This window comes from Monodon monoceros, unplaced genomic scaffold, assembly GCF_005190385.1.
Source record: "Monodon monoceros isolate NGI ecotype Baffin Bay Population unplaced genomic scaffold, NGI_Narwhal_1 Super_Scaffold_18, whole genome shotgun sequence".
Taxonomy (NCBI): Eukaryota; Metazoa; Chordata; class Mammalia; order Artiodactyla; family Monodontidae; genus Monodon; species Monodon monoceros.
The window spans coordinates 135,804,345-135,823,917 of NW_021703774.1; the positions used below are offsets into that span (position 1 = coordinate 135,804,345).

Consider the following 19,573-nt stretch of genomic DNA (forward strand, 5'->3'; position numbering starts at 1 on the left):
CATCACAACTGTGTTTTTTTCCCAGCTAAGAGTAGCGTACCGTCAACTAGAAGGAATTCAACATACTATCTTTACCCACCCCCAAAATAAAAAGTGAGAGGTAGTTGGATCTCTGCCGGAGAAATACTGGTGCCTGCTCCTGATATAAACATGTTAGCTGATTTCCTGAGGAGACTTTGCTGGCTAATTGGGGACACGGAGGAGTCCCTCTCTCCCATCCCCTCAGCTCCCTGTAGCAGGGCAGCTGCTCAGTGGCAGGGGTGGCTCTGGCGGCGACCGTGATATTCCCGCTCCTGTTCCCTCTTTCTGCTGCTGCATTTTTATGAGCTGCATGACCTACATTCAGACTGGGTCACATTAAACCACTCCATATGTTACTGCGTCTCCAGCACCATCCCTGCCTCTCTCTCCTGCCCCATCGGCTTGGCAGGGTGGCCCCATCAGCTTGTGGTGTTTCTCTTTTCCAGTTTGACTAACACTGCCGGGCGGGGTTGGGGGGAGAGCACAGGTGGTGGTCTGGCCGCCCCTGCATTGCCAGGCAGTATCTGGGGACCAGATTTGGTTTGAGATGGGGGAGACGGCTTTGCCATGTCCACATTGCTATCCAGGCGCCCTGAAATCCTTCCTTTCAGGGTTGAGTGGTTTTCACAGTTGAATTTTCTGTGATTAAAAACTTTGTGAATCTTCATTAGATACAAATTAGCCAGAAAATGGTGGTACTTAGAGGAAATTTTAGGTGATAAAATACAAAAGAATGAGTTCAAGTGCCATGAGTTTGTTTTAATTAAGAAGTGAATTAATCACCCCGACTTGCGGGTTTCCACTGTTCTACAGATTCAACAAATTCCAGTGACAACATCTACACAATGATTAACCCGGTGCCGCCTGGAGGCAGCCGGTCCAACGTAAGTCAGCTTCTAATAATTTACACATCAGGTACTGCGACAGATCCGACTGACGTCGTCGGCTGAGCGGAAAGCAAGCTTAGCTGATGACAGCCATTTGTTACCAAAGATGGATAAAATAAACCATCAGAAAAGTGATTGACTCTTGGGCAGCTTGGTTCCCATTTCATAGCTGGCAGCGGGTGGGAGAGAAGTGGGTGGGCTGATTCGCACACCTCTGGTCAGAGTGGGGTGCCCAGCCTCACGGGGGGGACCCCTGCTGGCCCGAGCCGGCTGTTGACGGGGAAGAGCAGCAGGCTGCAGGTGGGCCTGGGCCGGTCCCTGCTCGGCTGACTGTCTGTGCACCTGGGCGATGTCTCAGGTCTATATCCTTGGCTGTGGAGCTTTGGGGGGAGGCCCCCGGGGGCCTGCCTGCTGTGTGCCTCTGGGAGCCCTCAGCCCCCCCCCCCCCATCTTGTAACCTCTCTGCCTCTGCTCGGGCCCTTCCCTCATCTAGAAGCCACTTCCTCCCTTCTTGGCCTCTCGAAGTCCCAACCTGTAATGATGTTGTCGCTCAAATTCCACTTGTTCTGATTCCTGCTCGCCTACTCCCTCTCGTGTTCCCGCGCCCACGTCGGGACTGGACTGTGCAGTGGCGGCCTGTCTCCCTCTCCCGGCTGGGAGCTCCCTAAGGACAGGGCTGGTCTGACCCACAGACACCCCTTCCTTGCCAGGCGGGGGAGGTGAGTCCCACTGGCCTTGCCCTCCGGGAGCTCAGGGTCTGGAAAGGAGCCTGTCACGTGACCAGATCAGTAGTTTGTGGGCTGCAGAGCCAGAGGGTGGGCTTGTGACCCCAGGGTTGGCTCGGGCCCTTAGGGATGCACAGTTTGGTTTTGCCAGTTCGGTTCCTGATGTGCCTCCTGAATCACCCCATGTGTTAAATCCTGATTACGGGCTGCCCTGTGCTGGCCGCTGCGCGTGTTTCATCCTCCAGCAGCCTCTGGGTGAGGGTCATTGCCCTGCCTCCTGGGGGCGCCGAGAGGGACCTTACCCGGGGTCCTGGGACTGAGAAGTGTGGGAACCTCGCTCCTCAACTGCTGCTCCACCACAATCTCTCCCCCTCTCCTGGGCAGCCAGCATCTCCCATAGCCCCTGCCTCTCCCTAGGGTGGCCAGCCAATTTGGATTTTAGCATGGAAAGCCCTGTGTCCTGGGAGATGACTTCCCAGGACACAAAAATCCTGGGTTTTGGTAATGGATGCAGGTTGGGCAGAAAAGTGTAAGACCCATATAGTGGTCCCAAAGACAGGACTGAGCACATGAAAGTGGCATAGACTCCCCACTTCCCATGGTTGCCGTCACCATATTTTCCTGAGCACGGATGCCAGCAGTCGTGGTCTGTGGCTCTCAATGATGGATCATCCGTGTTGCATCATTCCGAGGGGTACGACTCAAGCGCGCTGCATCCGGGCCCTGGCGGAGTCCACCTTTGACTCTGCTTGCGGCTTAACTGTTTGTGTCAAGATAGTGTTTTCATTTTTCACGTTGTGAGTATCACGATCATGTTTTCTAAGAGCTCAGATAATGAAAATGAGAACGATGAGACCACCAGCACCAGCGTGACCCCGACACCTCCAAAAAAAAAGGGGGGGGTGCTGAATGAATTTTAATGACAGGTGTGAGGACACATACAACTGGGTCAGGGAGGCAAATAACCAAACCAGAACATACCGGCAAGTGTGCCGAAAAGATGAGAAGGGATGTGGGTGGAAAAAGGGTGGGAGAGTGCATTGTAGACAGAACTGCACAGTCTAGGACGAGATAGGCACATCCTTCTGAATCAATCAAAAGTTTTGTGCATCCTCCAAAGAGACCAGTGCTCAGTGCAAAACGGCGGCTGCCATGTTGGCCGGGACATGAACACCGTTGGCCCTTGAATGAACACCATCGCCATGTTGGTCCATGAACTGAGATGGCTCCATGAACGGAGAAGGTTACATTTCCTGACTCAGAGGCTGCAACGAAGTCCTGTGGGTGAACAGAAGGGGGAATTTTGATGACAAGTGTGTTGGTCCTTTACAGTGTACAGCTGATTCTGTTGCATCTTCGAGAAAATCAGGGAGCTTCTTTCATCATATCACATGGTTCATCACACCGTGGCAACAAAAGTCTCCCCAGCTTTTAGGTACTTTGACTTGAGAACTGGAGCTTCAAATCATAATCTTGATTTCTACAAAGAAGATGTTAATGAAACTGCAGAAAACAAATAAAAGATTGTTATTCTCCTTGTCCAAATGCAAACCAGACTTCACTCGTTTATCTGCATATTTGGCAGACACTGCAGTTAATTTGGCAAGTTTCATTTAGTCTATAAACTTCTTACCTGCTAAATGCCCCACACACCTTGTCCCCGACACTGCTGTCAAGGGGGGAGATTTGCTTACCTTTGATAATCCAGCTTTCATAATGAAACGTTTTGGTCACTTGTCAGTTTGCTCAAAACGTGCAGAAGCACTCAGTGAGATTTTTGAGTTTATAGAATTGGAGAGAGCCTTGGACACACGCCCACAGATGGCTGTTCCTGGCCACAGAGAAGATGTTAAAATGTCAGCCTGCTGTGATGCTCTTCTCTGATTTGGAAATACGATGAGATGAGAATGCAGAAAGGAATGACAGTAAAATAGAAATGTAGTTGCTGCTTCTCCAGAACCGTTTGATGGTCTTTAAAGAGGCCATGAGGAGCCTAGATGAGGCTGAGTGGACGGCACTTGAGCTGTTCAGATTCGTGGGGGGTTGTGATAAAGCCTCATACAGCCAAAGTAATGGCTTACCTTTGGCAGTGAGGCTGCTTGAGGACTCAAAGTGTCACCGGTAAGGGCAGCCAAGTTAGAACTTTCCCAGTTTCTTTATTAAAACTGTAACTTATTTAGAATCCAACTTAGATCTCACAAGTTCAGATTACCTTTGTGCTTTAAAACCAGTTTCCCTAAGAGAGGTTTAATCGATCATGATACACAGTGTGCTCGGAATGTTTAGAAATGATGGCCATCGTAGGCAGGCATAGCCCATCTGATGAGCTCCTAGATGAGAAGGGCCTGACTGACAAGCAGCTGATCTTCCAAAACCTGCTTGTAGATACAAAGTGGTTGGACATCTTTGGAGAGCTGGAAGCGATTCCTACAGATCCAAAAACCTGAGCACGTAAGCAAAATCCTAAGCACTCCATGTGCAGACGTGTTTTTTTTGTTTTGTTTTTTTTTGGCTGCTTTGGGTCTTTGTTGCTGCGCGCGGGCTTTCTCTAGTTGGAGCAAGCGGGGGCTACTCTTCGTTGTGGTGCGCGGGCTTCTCCTTGCGGTGGCTCCTCTTGTTGTGCAGCATGGGCTCTAGGTGCACGGGCTTCAGTAGTTGTGGCTCGCAGGCTCTAGAGCGCAGGCTTGGTAGTTGTGGCGCACGGGCTTAGTTGCTCCGCGGCATGGGGGATCTTCCCGGGCGAGGGATTGAACCCGTGTCCCCTGCATTGGCAGGTGGATTCGTAACCACTGTGCCACCAGGGAAGTCCGTGCAGACGTGTTTGTGGAGAGGATAGTCTGGTGTTACCACGTTGGACTGACACCTTGATAAGGGCTTGATAAGAGCAGAGCGCGTCGGTACATTTTCCATTTGACTCTGTATTCAGTTTTGCCACTACATGAAAGAAGGATGCCCAAGAACCTGCAGGCAATTCAGGGAAGTATTAGTGGAAAAGCAAGCGCCATTTGCCCTGTTGGACCCCTGAAAGCAAGACGGGTCCCCAGGGGCTCTAATGGACACCACCCCCGCCACAAAAAAAAAATCGGCCAGGCTCTTGCTTTGGCCGTGTCTTCTCACACTGGCATGGTCTGGTCCTGAAACGTGGCCTCAGGAGGTGCCACCAGTGTTCCCATCAGTACACAGAGGATATAAGACTGAATGAACTTCCTTGAACGGATTATCCAAGACATCTACCCAATGAAAGAAACAATGCTAGCTTTTTGTACGTAAAACTTTTTTTAAAATCTTTAAAAAAATTTTTAAAAAAGCAGAGCAAAAATATCCTATTGTGATACAGGACAGAAAAAAGTGTCAGTTTTTAGAAACTAAATATAGGTAGTATCTGTTTAATCAGTCCTATTGTATTTAGGTTCTCTTTTGAAAAAATCTTAACGTGTGTGTTCAATAAATACACAGTAATACAGCCTACCACATTTAAATATCCAGTAAAGAGTTAAAATAATTTGCTGTGTCAGAACACAGAAATATTATAAAAGTGTTGTGTTTTTTCCACACGTCATTTGTTTAACTGGTCCTACTGTTGCCCCTGTTAACTAGTTCAGCTGTTCTTTAATTGATAGTATTTAAGTAACAGAAAAGTAAATAATACAGAATAAAGAAGTGGCGCTGGGACAACTGGATATCCATGTGCAGACAAATGAAGTTAGACTGCATCCTTACAACATACACAAAAATTAACTCAGTGTAGACCCTAGGCCTAAATGTCAGAGCTAAAACTATCAAACACTTAGAAGAAAATGTAGGAGTAAATCTTTGTGACCTGGGTTAGCAAAGCCTTCTTACCTACAACACCAGAAACACAAGTGACAAAAGAAAAAAAGTAACTGCACTAGACTTCGTTAAAATTTAAAACTCGAGGGGCTTCCCTGGTGGCGCAGTGGTTGAGAGTCCGCCTGCCGATGCAGGGGACACGGGTTCATGCCCCGGTCCAGGAAGATCCCACGTGCCGCGGAGCGGCTGGGCCCGTGAGCCATAGCCGCTGAGCCTGCGCGTCCGGAGCCTGTGCTCCGCAACGGGAGAGGCCACAACAGTGAGAGGCCCGCGTACCGCAAAAAAAAAAAATTTAAAACTCGTGCTTCAAAGGACACTGTCAAGAAGGTAAAAAGACAGCCCATAGAAAATATTTGCAAGTCATATGTCTGGTAAGGGGCTTGAATCCAGAATATGTAAAGAACTCTTAAAACTCAATAATAAAAAAACAAACCAACTTAAAAATGGCCCAAGGGGACTTCCCTGGTGGTCCAGTGGTTAAGAATCCAACTTGCAATGCAGGGGATGCCAGTTTGATCCCTGGTTGGGGGACTAAGGTCCCACATGCCACGAGGCAACTAAGCCCACACACCACAACTACAGAGCCCACATGCCGCAACTACAGAGCCCACGCGCTCTGGACCCTGTGCCCCACAACTAGAGAGAAACCCACGTGCCACAACTAGAGAAAAGCCTGCGTACCACAACTAGAGAGAAGCCCACGGGCCACAACGGAAGATCCACATGCCGGAACTAAGACCCGACGCAGCCAAAAAATAAACTTAAAAGCAAATGGGCCAAGGATCTGAATGGACATTTCTCCAAAGATGTACAAATAGCCAATAAGCACATGAAAAGATGCTCAGCGTCAGTTATTAGGGAAAAGCAAATGAAAACTACAGTGAGCTGTCACTTCACACCCCCAGGATGGCTAGAATCAGAAAGACATAATGAGCGGTGCTGGCGAGGATGGGAAGAAATTGGAAGGCTCACACATAGCTGGAGGGAACGTGGAACGTGAAGTGGTGCACATGCTGTGGAAAACGGTCTGGCAGTTCTTCGAAAGGTTAAACAGTTACCCTGTGACCCTGCAATTCCACTCATAGGTATCTACCCCAGAGAAACGAAAGCATGTCCACACAATAATTGTACACAGACGTTCACAGGAACACTAGTCATAATAGCCAAAAAGTGGAAACAACCTAACTGCCCATTGACTGGTGAATGGGTAATTAAATGTGGTATATACATACAATGGAACGTTACTTGGCCGTAAGAAGGAATGAAGTACATGATACATGCAACAACATGGATGAACCTTGAAGACATTTTGCTAAGTGAAAGAAGCCAGCCACAAAGGTCACATATAATTCTGTTTGTATGAAGTGTCTAGAATAGCTAAATCTGTAGAGACAGAATAAATTAATGGTTGAGTGGGCCTGGGGATTCAAGGGGGGCGGGGATGGGGAGTGACTGCTAATGGATGCAGGTGATGAAAACGTCCTAAAATTGATGGTGGTGGTGGTTGCACAACTCCATAAATACACTAACAGCCACTGAATCGCATACGTTAAATGGGTCACTTGTATGGTATGTGAATTATATCTCAAGCTGTTAAAAAGAATAACAAAAATACACATAATATGTTATTTAAGATACCTGTTTTTTAAATATATGTATGTTACAGTAATGACACATGTGCATAATTGTTTATTGTCACATTTCAGGATTCTTTTGCTCTGGTGTGACTGTGTCTGGGTTTGGCTCCTTAAAAAGTTGGTCACCCTCATCCTCCTATCACTTGGTTTCATAAGCATGAAATTGGTTGCCAGATGGCAAAATGTGCCCCAAAGCCTGCGAGTGGCCCTGGGAGGCCACTGGGGAGGCAAGGATCCTGCACCCACGGGGTGTGTGAATGGGAGGCGGGGTGAGGAAGTGGCTGGTGCCCCAGCCCCTCCCCTGCAGTCTCGTCACATCAGTTCCTGCTCCAGCCACTCCGTGCTGGCACCTGCTAGGAGGCCTCTTACTTCTGCTCAGGCAGGACCCCTGCTGAGAACAAGGCCATGGTCCATCTCTGCCTGCCCAGATTCTATCCCTCAATTATTTTGACGCTCTGCCTCCTCCTCCATGCAGCCTGTTGTGATTTCTCTGCCCTTTCCTCAGTGCCTCTTTCTGAAGTTGCAGCCGTGCTTTGTCTGCAGCTCTCTTTGGATCTCAGCATCCTGTGGGGAAGTTGGGTGTCCGTGGCTGTGCTCTTCCTTCAGACTGAGGCCCAGGTGTGACTCAGCTCTGTGTCCTTAGTGCCCGGCACAGGCCTCCATTCTGCCACTTCGTCCCCTGTCCACCCTGGCATCCAGTCTGTATCCCTGGGCCTTGGCTCTCCAGACTGGGCTCAGCCATCCCTTGGTGGCCATGCGATGTGACCTCTGGCCTTTGGTTGCTGCTTTGCTGAGATGGGGGGGTTAGTTCCAGACAGATTTGAGAAGGCGGGTAGAGCAGATTACACGTCTGGTGTCTGGTCTGTCTGCGCCGTCAGTTCTGCTCATTAGTGAGCTCCCCCACACAGTCCCAGCGAGAGAAGTCCTGCCACCCACGCCCCAGCTCCCCACACATTTCTGAGGAAGAGCCTGGAGGAGGCTAGTGTGATGGTTCCAGAGCCAGGCTGCCCACGGTCCAGCCACAGCTTCTCCATCTCTCCTACCTGGGAGATCGTGCGCAAAGCATGGTCCACTCTGTGCTTCAGTCTCCTCATCTGTAAAATGGGGAGGAAAAGCACAAATGTTTTTGTTTCCTGGCCTGGCAGTTGGTCACTCCGTCTGGGTGAGGTTCTCACTGGCGAGCCCCGCACGCTGCCCCGGGATGGCAAGAGCCCGGGATGGGATCCAGCAGGCCTGGTTGGAGAGCTGTCTCTGGGTGGCCTTGGACCAGTCCCTCTCTCTCTCTGGGTGGGTTTCCTCCCGTGGTGCATAGGAGTGAGCGCCTCTGCCTTGCACAATTCCTAGGGCCGAGGGGAGGCACCAGCTCCGGCCTCCTGGTGTTAAATGCCTGAGTGTGTGAGAGTGGCCCCGCCAGCATGGAAGCTCCCCGGGGATGCAGCTGGGCATGGGAGCCCTGCGAGGGTTGCGGCCGAGCCGAGGGCCCACTCAGCTGCCACGCTCTGTGCTTCTCCCACAGTTCCCGATGGGTCCAGGCTCGGACGGCCCGATGGGGGGCATGGGTGGCATGGAGCCACACCACATGAACGGCTCGTTAGGTGAGTCAGCGCCCTGACCTCATCATGCTGCCCCCTGCCCGACCCTCCCGGGAAGCCTTCTCTGCCTTGGCTCCTGGCTCCCCTAGGTCGGGTCCCCACAGGAAGATCCCAAGAGGAAGATGTTGCCTAAGTAGAAGATCCTCTTTGCAGAGATGTTTGGGCTTGGGTGGAAGGGTTTGGAGGCCCCTGCACAGAAGGGTGGGCAAGAAACTGAACTGGATTCATTTTTCCTTTCAGGGTCAGGTGACATAGATGGACTTCCAAAAGTGAGTGTGTATTCCATGTCTCCTCCCTGACAGCACCACCCAGAAAGCCTTTCCCGCATCTGGGGGGCAGGTTGCTGGGGGCACGGGGGCTTACCTCCTCTGCTCTCTCTGCAGAATTCTCCTAACAACATAAGTGGCATTAGCAATCCTCCAGGCACCCCTCGAGACGATGGTGAGCTAGGAGGGAACTTCCTCCACTCCTTCCAGAATGACAATGTAAGTGTGCCTGCCACCACCCTCATCTCACCCCTGGGTCCTCACCGTATCCCCTGGGGCCTCACCGTATCCCCTGGGGCCTGGGGACTGTTGATTTAAGTTTCAGTCTCCTGACCAAGACCTGCCTGCTGGGCCAGTGTCCTGGCAGCTGTGTCGTGGGCCTTTCACCTTGGTTACTTTTCCACACAAAGTGCAGAGCCCTCACCTCCCCCACCCCCCTCCCCCACTGCCTGGCGCTGACCCCTGCTACCTGAGTCTGACCTTCCCGAAGCATCCACATGGAGGCGCAGCGCCTCCAGCAATGAAGAAGCTGACGTGGCTGGACGAGCCCTGGGCTCTGGCCCACTGGGTCTCTGTCCCAGTCTTATTTCCTCCTGTCCTGGGGAAGGAGTTTCACGCACCCAGTGACTTCCGGGGGTCTCGGTGCAGAGGAGCTGGCCGTCTCCTTTTTCACATTGGGCCTCTATTTACAGTGTCATCTGAAGAAACGATGTCATGGTTAAGCAGCTTTTGAGAACCCCAGGCCGGCTCCCACCCCAGGGCACCCTGTCTGTGCTCCGGCTTGTCAGACCCCGGTTCTCTGCAGTCTGTGGCCCCATGAGGGGACGGCAGGGGCCGCTGCTGCTTTGCTTGGAAAGAAGGGGTGATTTGGAGAGGGAAAGGGGCCAGGGGAGAGGAGTCAGGGACACAGGCTGGTGCCAAGAGGTGGCTCCTAAGTCCCGCCTGCTGGCCCCCTGCCCACCCAGTGCCATCATGGGTGTCTCAGCCCAGCCCCCCCCAGACAGTCCCAGTCCAGCTCTGTGCAGTCAGATCTCCACAGGGCTCTCCCACACCCTGGCCCTCATGACCCCCCTTCTCTGCTTCTCCCCTTCCAGTATTCTCCAAGCATGACGATGAGTGTGTGATCCCCCCCTCCTCTTCTCTGAGACGCTGAGAGAGCCGGCATTGCAGGCGGGAAGGTGCCAGAAATTATGCAAGAAGAAGTGAGGTGTCATTACCCAGGAGCTGGGGGAGGGGCATCTCCTGCTCCCCCTCAACCCTCCCCCTCCCCTCCCCCAACCTTTCTCAATTTTAGTTTCATGCAATAAAAAGGCCGAACTTTTTATTCCATAAAACATGAAGGACAAAACTCAAAAATACATTTCAAGTCAATGACCAGAAAAATCCCACCCCTTGCCCTTTCCCAAAAGGACCTTTTATGTACATGACACATTTTTGTTTTTTGTTGGGGGTTTTACCGTTGTTGGGATTTTTTTAATTTGTTTTCAGGGGGGTTTTTTGGGGGAAAAATTTTTAAAAATGGAAGCTTCTAGCAAGCCCCCCCACCCCAATCAACCTCTTTGCTTTCTTCTTTAAAAAAAAAAAAAAAGACAAAAAAAAGCAAAAAACGAAAAACAGAAAACAAAAACCCAAGCCCTGTTGTCTGTCTGTACCCAAGCCCTTCCACCAGGAAAGCTAGTCTAGGTGTGAGATCTCACCTGTCTTTGTAGCCATCTAAAAATAATAATAATAATTATAATAAACTGGGCAGTTTACAATCGGTGGTTTCTTTCAAACGGCCTTTTTGGGAAAGAAAAAAGGAGTCACCCTTTTCCACTTGGGGTTTTTGGTTTGTGCTGACGGGCAAGGGAAGGGCAGGAACCTGTCTTGTTTCTGCTTGATCTCCTGGCGAGGTGGCGACAGCAGCTGCACAGCTTCGACCCCAGACCCCCTCCCCCGTTACGTGGCTGGAGGGGCCAGACCACCGACCGCTTTCAGGATCCCGCCCCAGTGGAGCTGTGCTGCGACCCAGTGGCATGCACTGTGTTCCCAGGACTGCTTCCTCTCTCTTCTGGACCTCTCCCTGCCCAGCGTCCCGCCCTCCAGCCCCCTCCTCAGCCCCCACCCCAGTCTTCCCAGTGAGAATCCTGCCAGCGGGGTGGTGGCCTGGAGCGGAGTGGGGGAGGCCGCCCCGACAGGATGGCTATGACCTGGGACATGGAAACTGTGACCTCCGCGTTCTCATTCCTCGAATCGTCGTCCTCCTGTGTGCGGGCAGTGGAGGGCTGGAGTTTGGGTTTTCTTTTTTTTTCCCCTCTTGATTCTTCTTTTTCAAAAATGGGATATTGACCAGAATTGCTCTGTGTGCGCTTGGAACTGGACAGAGAGACTTTGGAATAGCTGTGGGGGGCAGGGGGGACGCCAGCAACCAAACAGATGTGCTGTTTCCGGTCCTGTTTTTATTTTCAAAAACCAACAAATGCGACAGTGGAGCCTGTCCCCTCCCAGGAGGGGTGACTTGTGGCCTCCCTCACCTCACCACCCCCCACTGAAACCTCTGTGTCTTGCCCTGAAGACACCAGAGTTCTTTGTACATTTACACCCCTCCTCCTCCTCCTCCCGCCCTGTAGCTGGTCTTTGTTTTTGTCCCTCCCTTTCCGATCCATGTATATCATACTATGTGAGATATCATCTGCCTGAAAAGAGACCTTGTGCGGATTACTGGGAACATTGTAGCTGTTTCTGTGTTTTTTCTTACCTTGTAGTCTGGTTCTGAATTAAGAGAGGAAAAAAAAGTAATTATGATACATTGTAGTTTGTGTACGATATATGTTGATAACGTTTTATTAAAGGGACATCTTTTTTCCGCAGCCCTTCCTGACATGTTTGGGGGGAACATGGGTTGGAGGTCATTATACTGATTACAAAATGCCAGGCAACTGGTTGGGCAGAATTTTTGTTCCTGGTGCAGGGCAAGATTTTGGTTTGTGCTGTTTCAGGAGTCGGCCTTCTTTTCCTGGGCATGTTAATCTTCTGTGGAGAGTTGGGGAAGATGGTTGGGAGGACACTGTCTCACTTCAAATATTTGGGGACATTCTAAAAGGCAGTTGGGGTTTCTCATCTCACAAACGCATTTTGGTTTGCCAGAGTATTATTTTTCTGGATAAGGTTCCCAGTGTGCTGTTTTCAGTGGAGAGTCAGCATCGGCTAGGCTGGCCCCATGGGCTGCACCCATGCCCTGCTTTCTCCCTTCAGGTGGAATTTGCTTCACAGGTCCTAGGGTGCCGGGCCACAGGGGCACTGAGTTTTATCTTTTCACCTCCAAGGCAACAGGGAGCCCTTGAAAGATTTGGAGAGTGGCACAGTTTGACTTGAATGTTTGAAAACGGTGCAGGCCACATCCTGGAAGATGGTTGGGTGGGGCTGGACAGATTCGGGGAGACCCAGTCCCAGCTGCTGTCTAGGCAAGAACTACTGCAAGCCCACCAAGTCAGCAGCTGTGGATGCTGATTTGAACAACATTTAGAAAGTAGAACTTTCTGCCTCCCTGGAGCTCTGGGGCCAGGCCCGCAGCAGGAGGGGAGGGAAACACACGATGTCTGAGCAAAGTGTGGCTTTAGCCCGCCTTTACAAGGTCTGAAGGGACCAGTTTCAGATCCTGCAGGATCTGTGTGGCCCTGAGCAAGTTAGTTCATAACCTCTGTCCTCAGTTTCCTCATCTATAAAATGGGGATAATGGTTTACCTATCATGTGGTGGTTGTGAGGATAAGTTGATATTTGTAAAGTGTTTAGAACAGTGCCTTTTAAGTAGTAAGAGCAACAGTGTTAGCTGTTGGTGGTACTACTCTTTTGGGGAGCATCTAAATGGGTATGAGGAGTAGCTGGGAGGGCCTAGAAAATTCCATTTGTCCTTCCGTCCTCATCGGGGAATAAGGCTTCCTAGGCTCTTCCTCAGCACAGATATCTTTGAACTACTGGGAAAACGTCACTGTTGGACAGATGAGGAGACGCAGGCTGTTAGTGACCTGCACTGACAGTCCTGAAGAGGTGTTTGTTCACCAGCACTGAGCATCTGCCACGTGCCAGCCCCAGTGCTGAGCAAAGAAGGTGGAGATGACGGGCAAGCACCCACTCCATACCCTCGCTGCCCTTGTGCTCCCCAGAGCAGGCCTCAGGCGCAGGTGGGAGCAGTGGCCTGGAGAAGGGAGCCCAGGTCACAGGGGCCCCTGCAGAGAGGAAGGAAAGGGCCCCCAACCTATAATGAGAGCCTGCTGTGTGCCTCACTGCCCACCTCTGCTGGGGGCGGGGTTCGAACACCAGGCACCCTAACACACCCCTCAGCCTGTGATTCCCCCCAGCACCCCCAGAGTTGCCTTTGCCACACTCATGGCCCTGATGAGGGCTGGTTTGGGGTTGGCCTTCTCAGCAAGAGGTCTTTGAGGAGAGGACAGGCTCCTGTTCCCCCCAGTGTTTTCACCACCCTGCCCTGTCCAGGCCTGACTGAGAGCAGGGCCGGGCCAGATCCAGGTTCTGCAGCCAGGATGAGGGTCTCGGAGTGAGAGGCAAAAGGTGGGTGTCATTCCTGTACTTTCACAGAGGAGGGCTTTAGCCCATCGCTGGAACTTGGGCAGAGTGGACAGGACAGGCCAAAGGCCCCAGCTCAGCAGCTGCTTTCCTACTCCTCCTCACTACCCACAAGTGCCTAATTCCAGAGGCCAGCCAGCCTGGGGGCCAAAGTGAGGGCCCTGTCCTTCCTGGCTGGGCACCCCTCCCTGGGTCCAGCAAAGGAGAGCCTTGAGGCAAACTAGCTGATGCCGGCAGGGCCTGCCTGGGGCAGGGGACAGGTGTGTGTGGAGGGGGCTTGGAAGGGGTGGGTCAGCAACTACCAAGGCACAGAGCCAGAGCAGGACTCCAGTTTGGGCTCAGCTGGGGCCATTCAGCCTGATGCCCTGGGTGACCCTGGGTAATCTCTGACTCCCAGCCTCTGCTGTCCCTTGAGGATTCCAGACTCCAGGGGCCTGAGCCCAGAGTACATCCCAGGCTTCTGTGAGGGCTCTGCCCTGAACTGAGTGGAGCTGGAGCTTCCCTGGGCTCACTGGGCGGGAGCGCTGGAAACAAACAGAAGACCAGACCAAGCGACGGGGTGCTGAAAGAGGGTCCATCCTGCCCTGTGCTGGTACTCTCCTCTCCATTCCCAGGTGTCTATGGAGCCCCAGTCTTTGGCATCTGTTACCTGGACATTCAGCTACCACCTTGGTTTCCTGCCTCCATCTCAGCCCTTCCAATACCACAAAGATCTAACTCACTCACTCACTCACTTCTGAGCATCCTTAAACTCTTCCATCCATCCGTTCACATATTTATGGGGCACCTGTTACATGCCAGGACTGTCCTAACACTAGGGATACAGAGGGGAACAAAACAGCTGTGGGAGGCTGGCGATGCCCGTCACCGAGATGAGGGGGGCTGCGGGAAGAGCAGGTTGAGGTGACGCTTGTTCAACACCCAGGTAAAGAAGTCAAGCAGGCAGGTCCCGGCTAGAGACATGGGGAGTTGCTGGCCTTCAGATGCTCTTGAAAGCCACGAGACTGAGCTCATCTGCAGAGTGAACGGAGAAGGGCCCAGGGACTGGGCCCTGGGAACAGGAAGAACTAGCAAAGGAGGCAGTGAGGAGAGTGAGGTGCCCGGATACCAAGGGAAGAAAGCTGCAGAGAGGAGAGTGCCGCACACGGCCTGGGATCCAGGGCACGCTCCTCGCCTCGTTCAGGCCCTGCAGGCCTCTCCTGCTCGTTCTCAACCCTCAGCACCGCATGCTCCAGTGATGCAGAACTCCTTAGGGATTGCTGCCCACTGGGGCCTTTGTTCCTGCTCTTCCCTCTCGGCACGCCTGTCCTACTTGCCCTTTAGAATCCAGCTCACGTGGGCCGCCTTTCTGGAAGCCTTGTAGGCCGAGGTGAAGGCTTTCTTTGAGCCCCCACGACCCCTATGCTGTAATGGTTCAACGTCTGCCTCCCCCATCAGACTGGGAGTTCCTCGAAGCCTGGGACCATGCCTGAGTGTTTGTCCCCAGAGTGAGTGACCCAGCACGAGGCCTGGCCCCCAGCAGGTGTTCAGGGAGTGCTCACAGAGTGAGTGGATGCTTGCTGAGCACAGTCACTCCTGCACTCCCCCCCACTGCGTGCTGTCACCTGTGGGCAGGTGCTCAGGTGTGGGGAAAGAGGTGGCCTTTATGGCTTCAGCAGATCCAAAGGAGACTGACTACTCTGTCACTGCCCACCCGCCAGCTGGGAGCTCCTGGAGGACCATGTCTCACTCCGCATCTCTGGCTCCCAGCACAGGGCCTGGCACACACTAGGGGCTTATAAAAGGAGCTGAATTGCTGGACCCCCTAGAGGTCTGTAGTGGGAGCCTCGGGGCTCAGCCCCAGTTCCAGCCCAGGATCCATCAGCCCGGCTGTGGATGAGGAGACAGATGTGTTTCGTGGGGTGGGTGACAGAAAGCTGGGCGGGGCTGCGCTGCTCCTGACAGGCTAGACTCTTGCCCGGGGCAACAAGCCCGCCCCCTGGATACAGGCTTTGGGTGTGAGGAGACATGGCCAGGCTGTCTGGCATGGGACAGACTGAGGATCTCAGGTGGCAACAGCCGAATCAGTGTCCAGAACAGGGGAGAGGCTGGCCTCACTCCACCCTGCCATCCTCAGCCCAGCTGAAGCACTGGGTCCCTGCTCTGTGATACAGCCTGGAGCAGGTGGCTGAGGTACGCTGTGGATTGAGAAATGGCTTAGAGGCTCAGTGGGAGGTAGACACTGGGCTATTTGGCTTTGAGGCCTATTATTCCCAGCTTCAAATCTCCCCTGGCTCAGAAAGCAGATGGGGTGTGAGGCCCCAGCAGTCAGAGCTGGGACCCCGGAACTGAAGCTAAAGGAAGACATTCCTCCTGAGTGCGAGAATGCTTAGCAGCCACAGTGAAAGAGGCTGCTTCGAGAGGTAATAAGTTCCGCATCGCTGGAAGTGTGTGAGCCAGTGGGGAGGGGAAGAAGAGGGGGCTACCTGTGTTGGACAAGGGGGCGTTGGTTTCCGGGCTCTCAGGTGGAGGGCAGAGGGAAAGATAAACAAACCCCTTCTCAGGAGCAGAAATGGGGTCAGAACCAGCTCACTCTGACTTCTAAGTCCCTCCCAGCTTTTCAGCTGTTCCATGACCTCTACGAGAGATCTCCATAGACTCTGCTGATGTGACTCGTATTCCTTCTGCCGAAGACCACCCCAGGCCCGGTTCTGCGAGCTCTGCAGAGAAGGGCGGGCTGGCGGTTGCAGGCTGGGTTCGGGGTGGGGTTCTGGTGGCAGAGCCAGTGCTCCAGCAGGGCCTCCCTGCCTCCTCGCTACTCCACAAACACACCAACCACACGCCCATCTCAGAGCGGTCGCGTTTTCCCCAGCGCCTTCCCAGCCTGCCCCACACTTCGTTCAGCCTCTACTCAAACACTACCTTCTCACAGAGGCCTCACCCTGTGAGGTAAGGGCCAACACACCCCATCCCCAGCTGCTGGTGGCTCGGTGTCCCTTCCTGGGTGCTGCCCTGGTCCCCAGGGGACTGCCTCACCCAAGGTTTCACCTCCTCCCAGGCGGTGGCCAGTGGCCAATGGCCAGTGGGACCACTTGGCCTCGATTTGGGATGGCTCTGAAGGGCCACCCGGTACCGAGCTCTCTAGAGGACCCACGGGGGTCTCAGCTCCCCCTGCCCAGTCACGCCCTCCTCCCTTGCTCATGGGTCTCTGGGGAGTGCGCCCCAGTAAGCCTGCTGCCACAACTCTCCGTCTCAGAGTCTTGCCTTCGGATCCTCTGACATACCTTTCTTTCTGCACCGTCTCCCCACGTTGGAATGTAAACTCCATGACAGTAGGGACCTTGTTTTGCTCAATGCTCTCTACCTGGGGCCTTGCCTCATGCCTAACACATACTAGATGCTCACAGACACCCGTGGAACGAACCAAGTGGCTGAGAGCTTATCATCCTGAGCTGAGGAGTGGACACTGGGATTCTCTGCAGGTTCCCAGACATCTCTGGGGAGAGGGTCCCTATAACAGGGTGGTCTTCCAGCAGCCAAGCAGGTAGGCCCCATGAGTCACAGTGATTTGTGTATTCATGTTAAAGGGAAGACGGTATGAGACACCCAGGTCACATACACACTTTAAGGGACTTCGTCCCGCCACAAAAGAGGAAGCAGGGAGATGCTGTCTAAAGCCTGAGGTGACCCTGGCCTGCTCCTACGCCAGTCTCGGGCCTGCTGCTGAAGGACAGAGCCCAGCAAGTCACAGAGCCTCTGGCGAGCACCTGCCCTACATCCAGCCTGAGTCAGCCTTGAGAGAGGACAGAGACGGCCTAAAGGGCCCCCCGAAGTAATCCCACCTTTTCACGGAGATTCTGAAAACCTCTAGACCCATATACTTGAAACCTCCTGGTCAAATGCAGCCTGTTAATCCCAAAGTAGGGAAAACCTGAAAGGGAGGTGCTTTACTCCCACTCTGCAGGTGAGGAAACTCAGGATCTGAGTGGAAGGTAGAATGTAGGAGACTCTTGGAAATGGCGTTCCCCAGTCCACTGATGCCTGCCAGAAAGGAATTGAGCTTTCTAATGGATCAACATGACACTTAAATACATGACCAAATGAGAGCACGTTCACATGTGCTCACAATGCCATTGTCAAAATTTTGGTTCCAAATGCCTGTTGCTTAAAAGTCCAAGTCCCTATAGGACGACTTTTATACTAATCGTGGGACATCCCCGTCCACCCTCCTGCTTCCTTCTCCCAGACTCGCTCTGACTAGGTGAGTACTCTGTTCTCAAGTCTAAGGCCAAATAGGGCCTGAAGATCATCCTGTATTTCCTCCCTCCCTGTGTTTAACGAGGAAGGTAAGAGGGTGGGGAGGATGAGGTAGGTGGGCGTTTGGGATTTGGGGAGGCAGGCACAACTCTATGGAGGAAGCAGCTGTCATCACATATGAACTTCCCAGTTCTTCACAATACACCGCGTGGTGTCTGAGCCTCAGTCTCCTCACCTGCATGCGGAGGATAGAAACGCCAGTCCTGCCTGCCTCACTTTGCAGACCAGCTGCAAGGTGCTTGAAGGGAGAGAGCAGTGGGTGCCAGGCTCCACAGCTTAGCTGCAAGGTCCAAGGGGACAGACGAAGGCCAACCACTAGGGCTGTCCTCACTCCAGGGGCTGGGATGAGCACCCAGGCCTGCCCTGTAACACTGGCACCCTTCCAGGGCAGTCCTCAAGCTGCAAGGTCACCTGCTGACGGCTCACTTACTTGCAGCCTCTGACCCACACGCTCAAGACCCAGGCTGGCTTCGCCCTCTCACTCCCCACTCTCCCACCAGTAGCAAGGGGGCTTCCGCCCCCTCAGCCTGGCTTCAAGCCACCACCATCACTCATCCAAGAATGACCGCAATGGCCTCCAGCTCTACTCGGTACAGTCGCCCTGCCAACTCGCCCTCCACACGCCCACAGAGTGTTCTTTAAAAAAATCCCTTTGACTCAGCAATTCTGCTTAGGAATTTATCCAATGGCTGCGCTGGCAGAAGTACTCTAAGATACGTGAACAAGGATGCTCGCTGCAGCGTTATTTGTAATAGCTAACAACCAGAAATAACTCGAATGTCCATCGACAGGTATTAATGCAGCTGCTCAGAAAAACAATATAGCTCATATGTGCTGATGGGGCAAGATCTGCGATCCCAAGGTATTAGGTGAAAAAAGGAAGGTGCAGAATGGTCTATAAATAGGATGACACTAAGCAATGTACATATATACATCCTTATTATACATATACATTTTAATGGCGCTACATGAGAAACTCTAAGTTGTGGTTACCCTTAGGGAAAAGGACCAGAGTTGCCTTGGGTGGGGGGACAACTTTTATCTGGGGAAGCCTGAAGTGCCAGCATTCAAGGCCCTTGAGAGCTGGCCCCTCCAGCCTCACCCCCGCCCTCCCTGCGCTCCCCATTTCCAACCACTCCCCAGTGCTCCAGGATCTTTTTCGCCCCACTGCTTTTGCACACCCGCCGCCTTCCCCAGTAACCCCTTCACACACACCACCACCAGCCCAATCTGTCCTTTTCCTGGTAAACCCTGCCCTGCCCAGCCTAAAAGGTACCTTGTAAAGTGGAAGGAGTACAACCTGGGAGTCAGGGACACGGGGCTGGAAACAGCACTGTTATGGATGGAGGTGACATGGGCTCCTGGACCCCTCTTCAGAGTGATCCTCCCACAGCAGGGAGGATCTCTCAGTAAAGTCCCTCGGGAATCGCACTCAGCCCAACAAAGCCACCTCACCCGAGGTCTCTCCCGAATTGGGAGCAGTGTTATCCAGTGACTGGTGACAAGTCACTGGTGTTTGTAGAAAGGCTCAGCACCTCGGCTCCATGAGGACAACTCTGTTCCAGGGGGCCCACGGAGCCAGGAACCAGCCAAAGGCCTCAGGTGCAAACTCACTGAGCTCAGTCCCTCCTCCACCCGGTGCTGCTATCGTCACTCCCCGCACGTGCTGACCCTCAAGGCTCTCCCCAAGCTGTCACCTGCAAATCTCCATCTCAGGGTTTCCTAGGGGAGCCGACCTACAACACCAGCTGCGT

At 52.9% G+C, this 19,573-nt stretch overlaps 1 protein-coding gene across 2 annotated transcripts in view; it reads left to right on the plus strand.

The window, feature by feature from the left end:
- Nucleotides 1-10,718, plus strand: part of SSBP3 (single stranded DNA binding protein 3) — a 78,386-nt gene extending 67,668 nt beyond the window's left edge. Inside the window, exons 14-18 of one of the 2 annotated variants that reach the window (XM_029227442.1) lie at nt 835-905; nt 8,618-8,696; nt 8,934-8,962; nt 9,077-9,178; nt 10,054-10,718. In XM_029227442.1, the coding sequence (XP_029083275.1) occupies nt 835-905; nt 8,618-8,696; nt 8,934-8,962; nt 9,077-9,178; nt 10,054-10,083 (311 nt within the window). In that variant the 3' untranslated portion in view covers nt 10,084-10,718. The remainder of the gene's footprint in view (nt 1-834; nt 906-8,617; nt 8,697-8,933; nt 8,963-9,076; nt 9,179-10,053) is intronic. The other variant, XM_029227443.1, reaches the window with a different exon arrangement.
- The last annotated feature ends 8,855 nt before the right edge of the window (nt 10,719-19,573 follow it).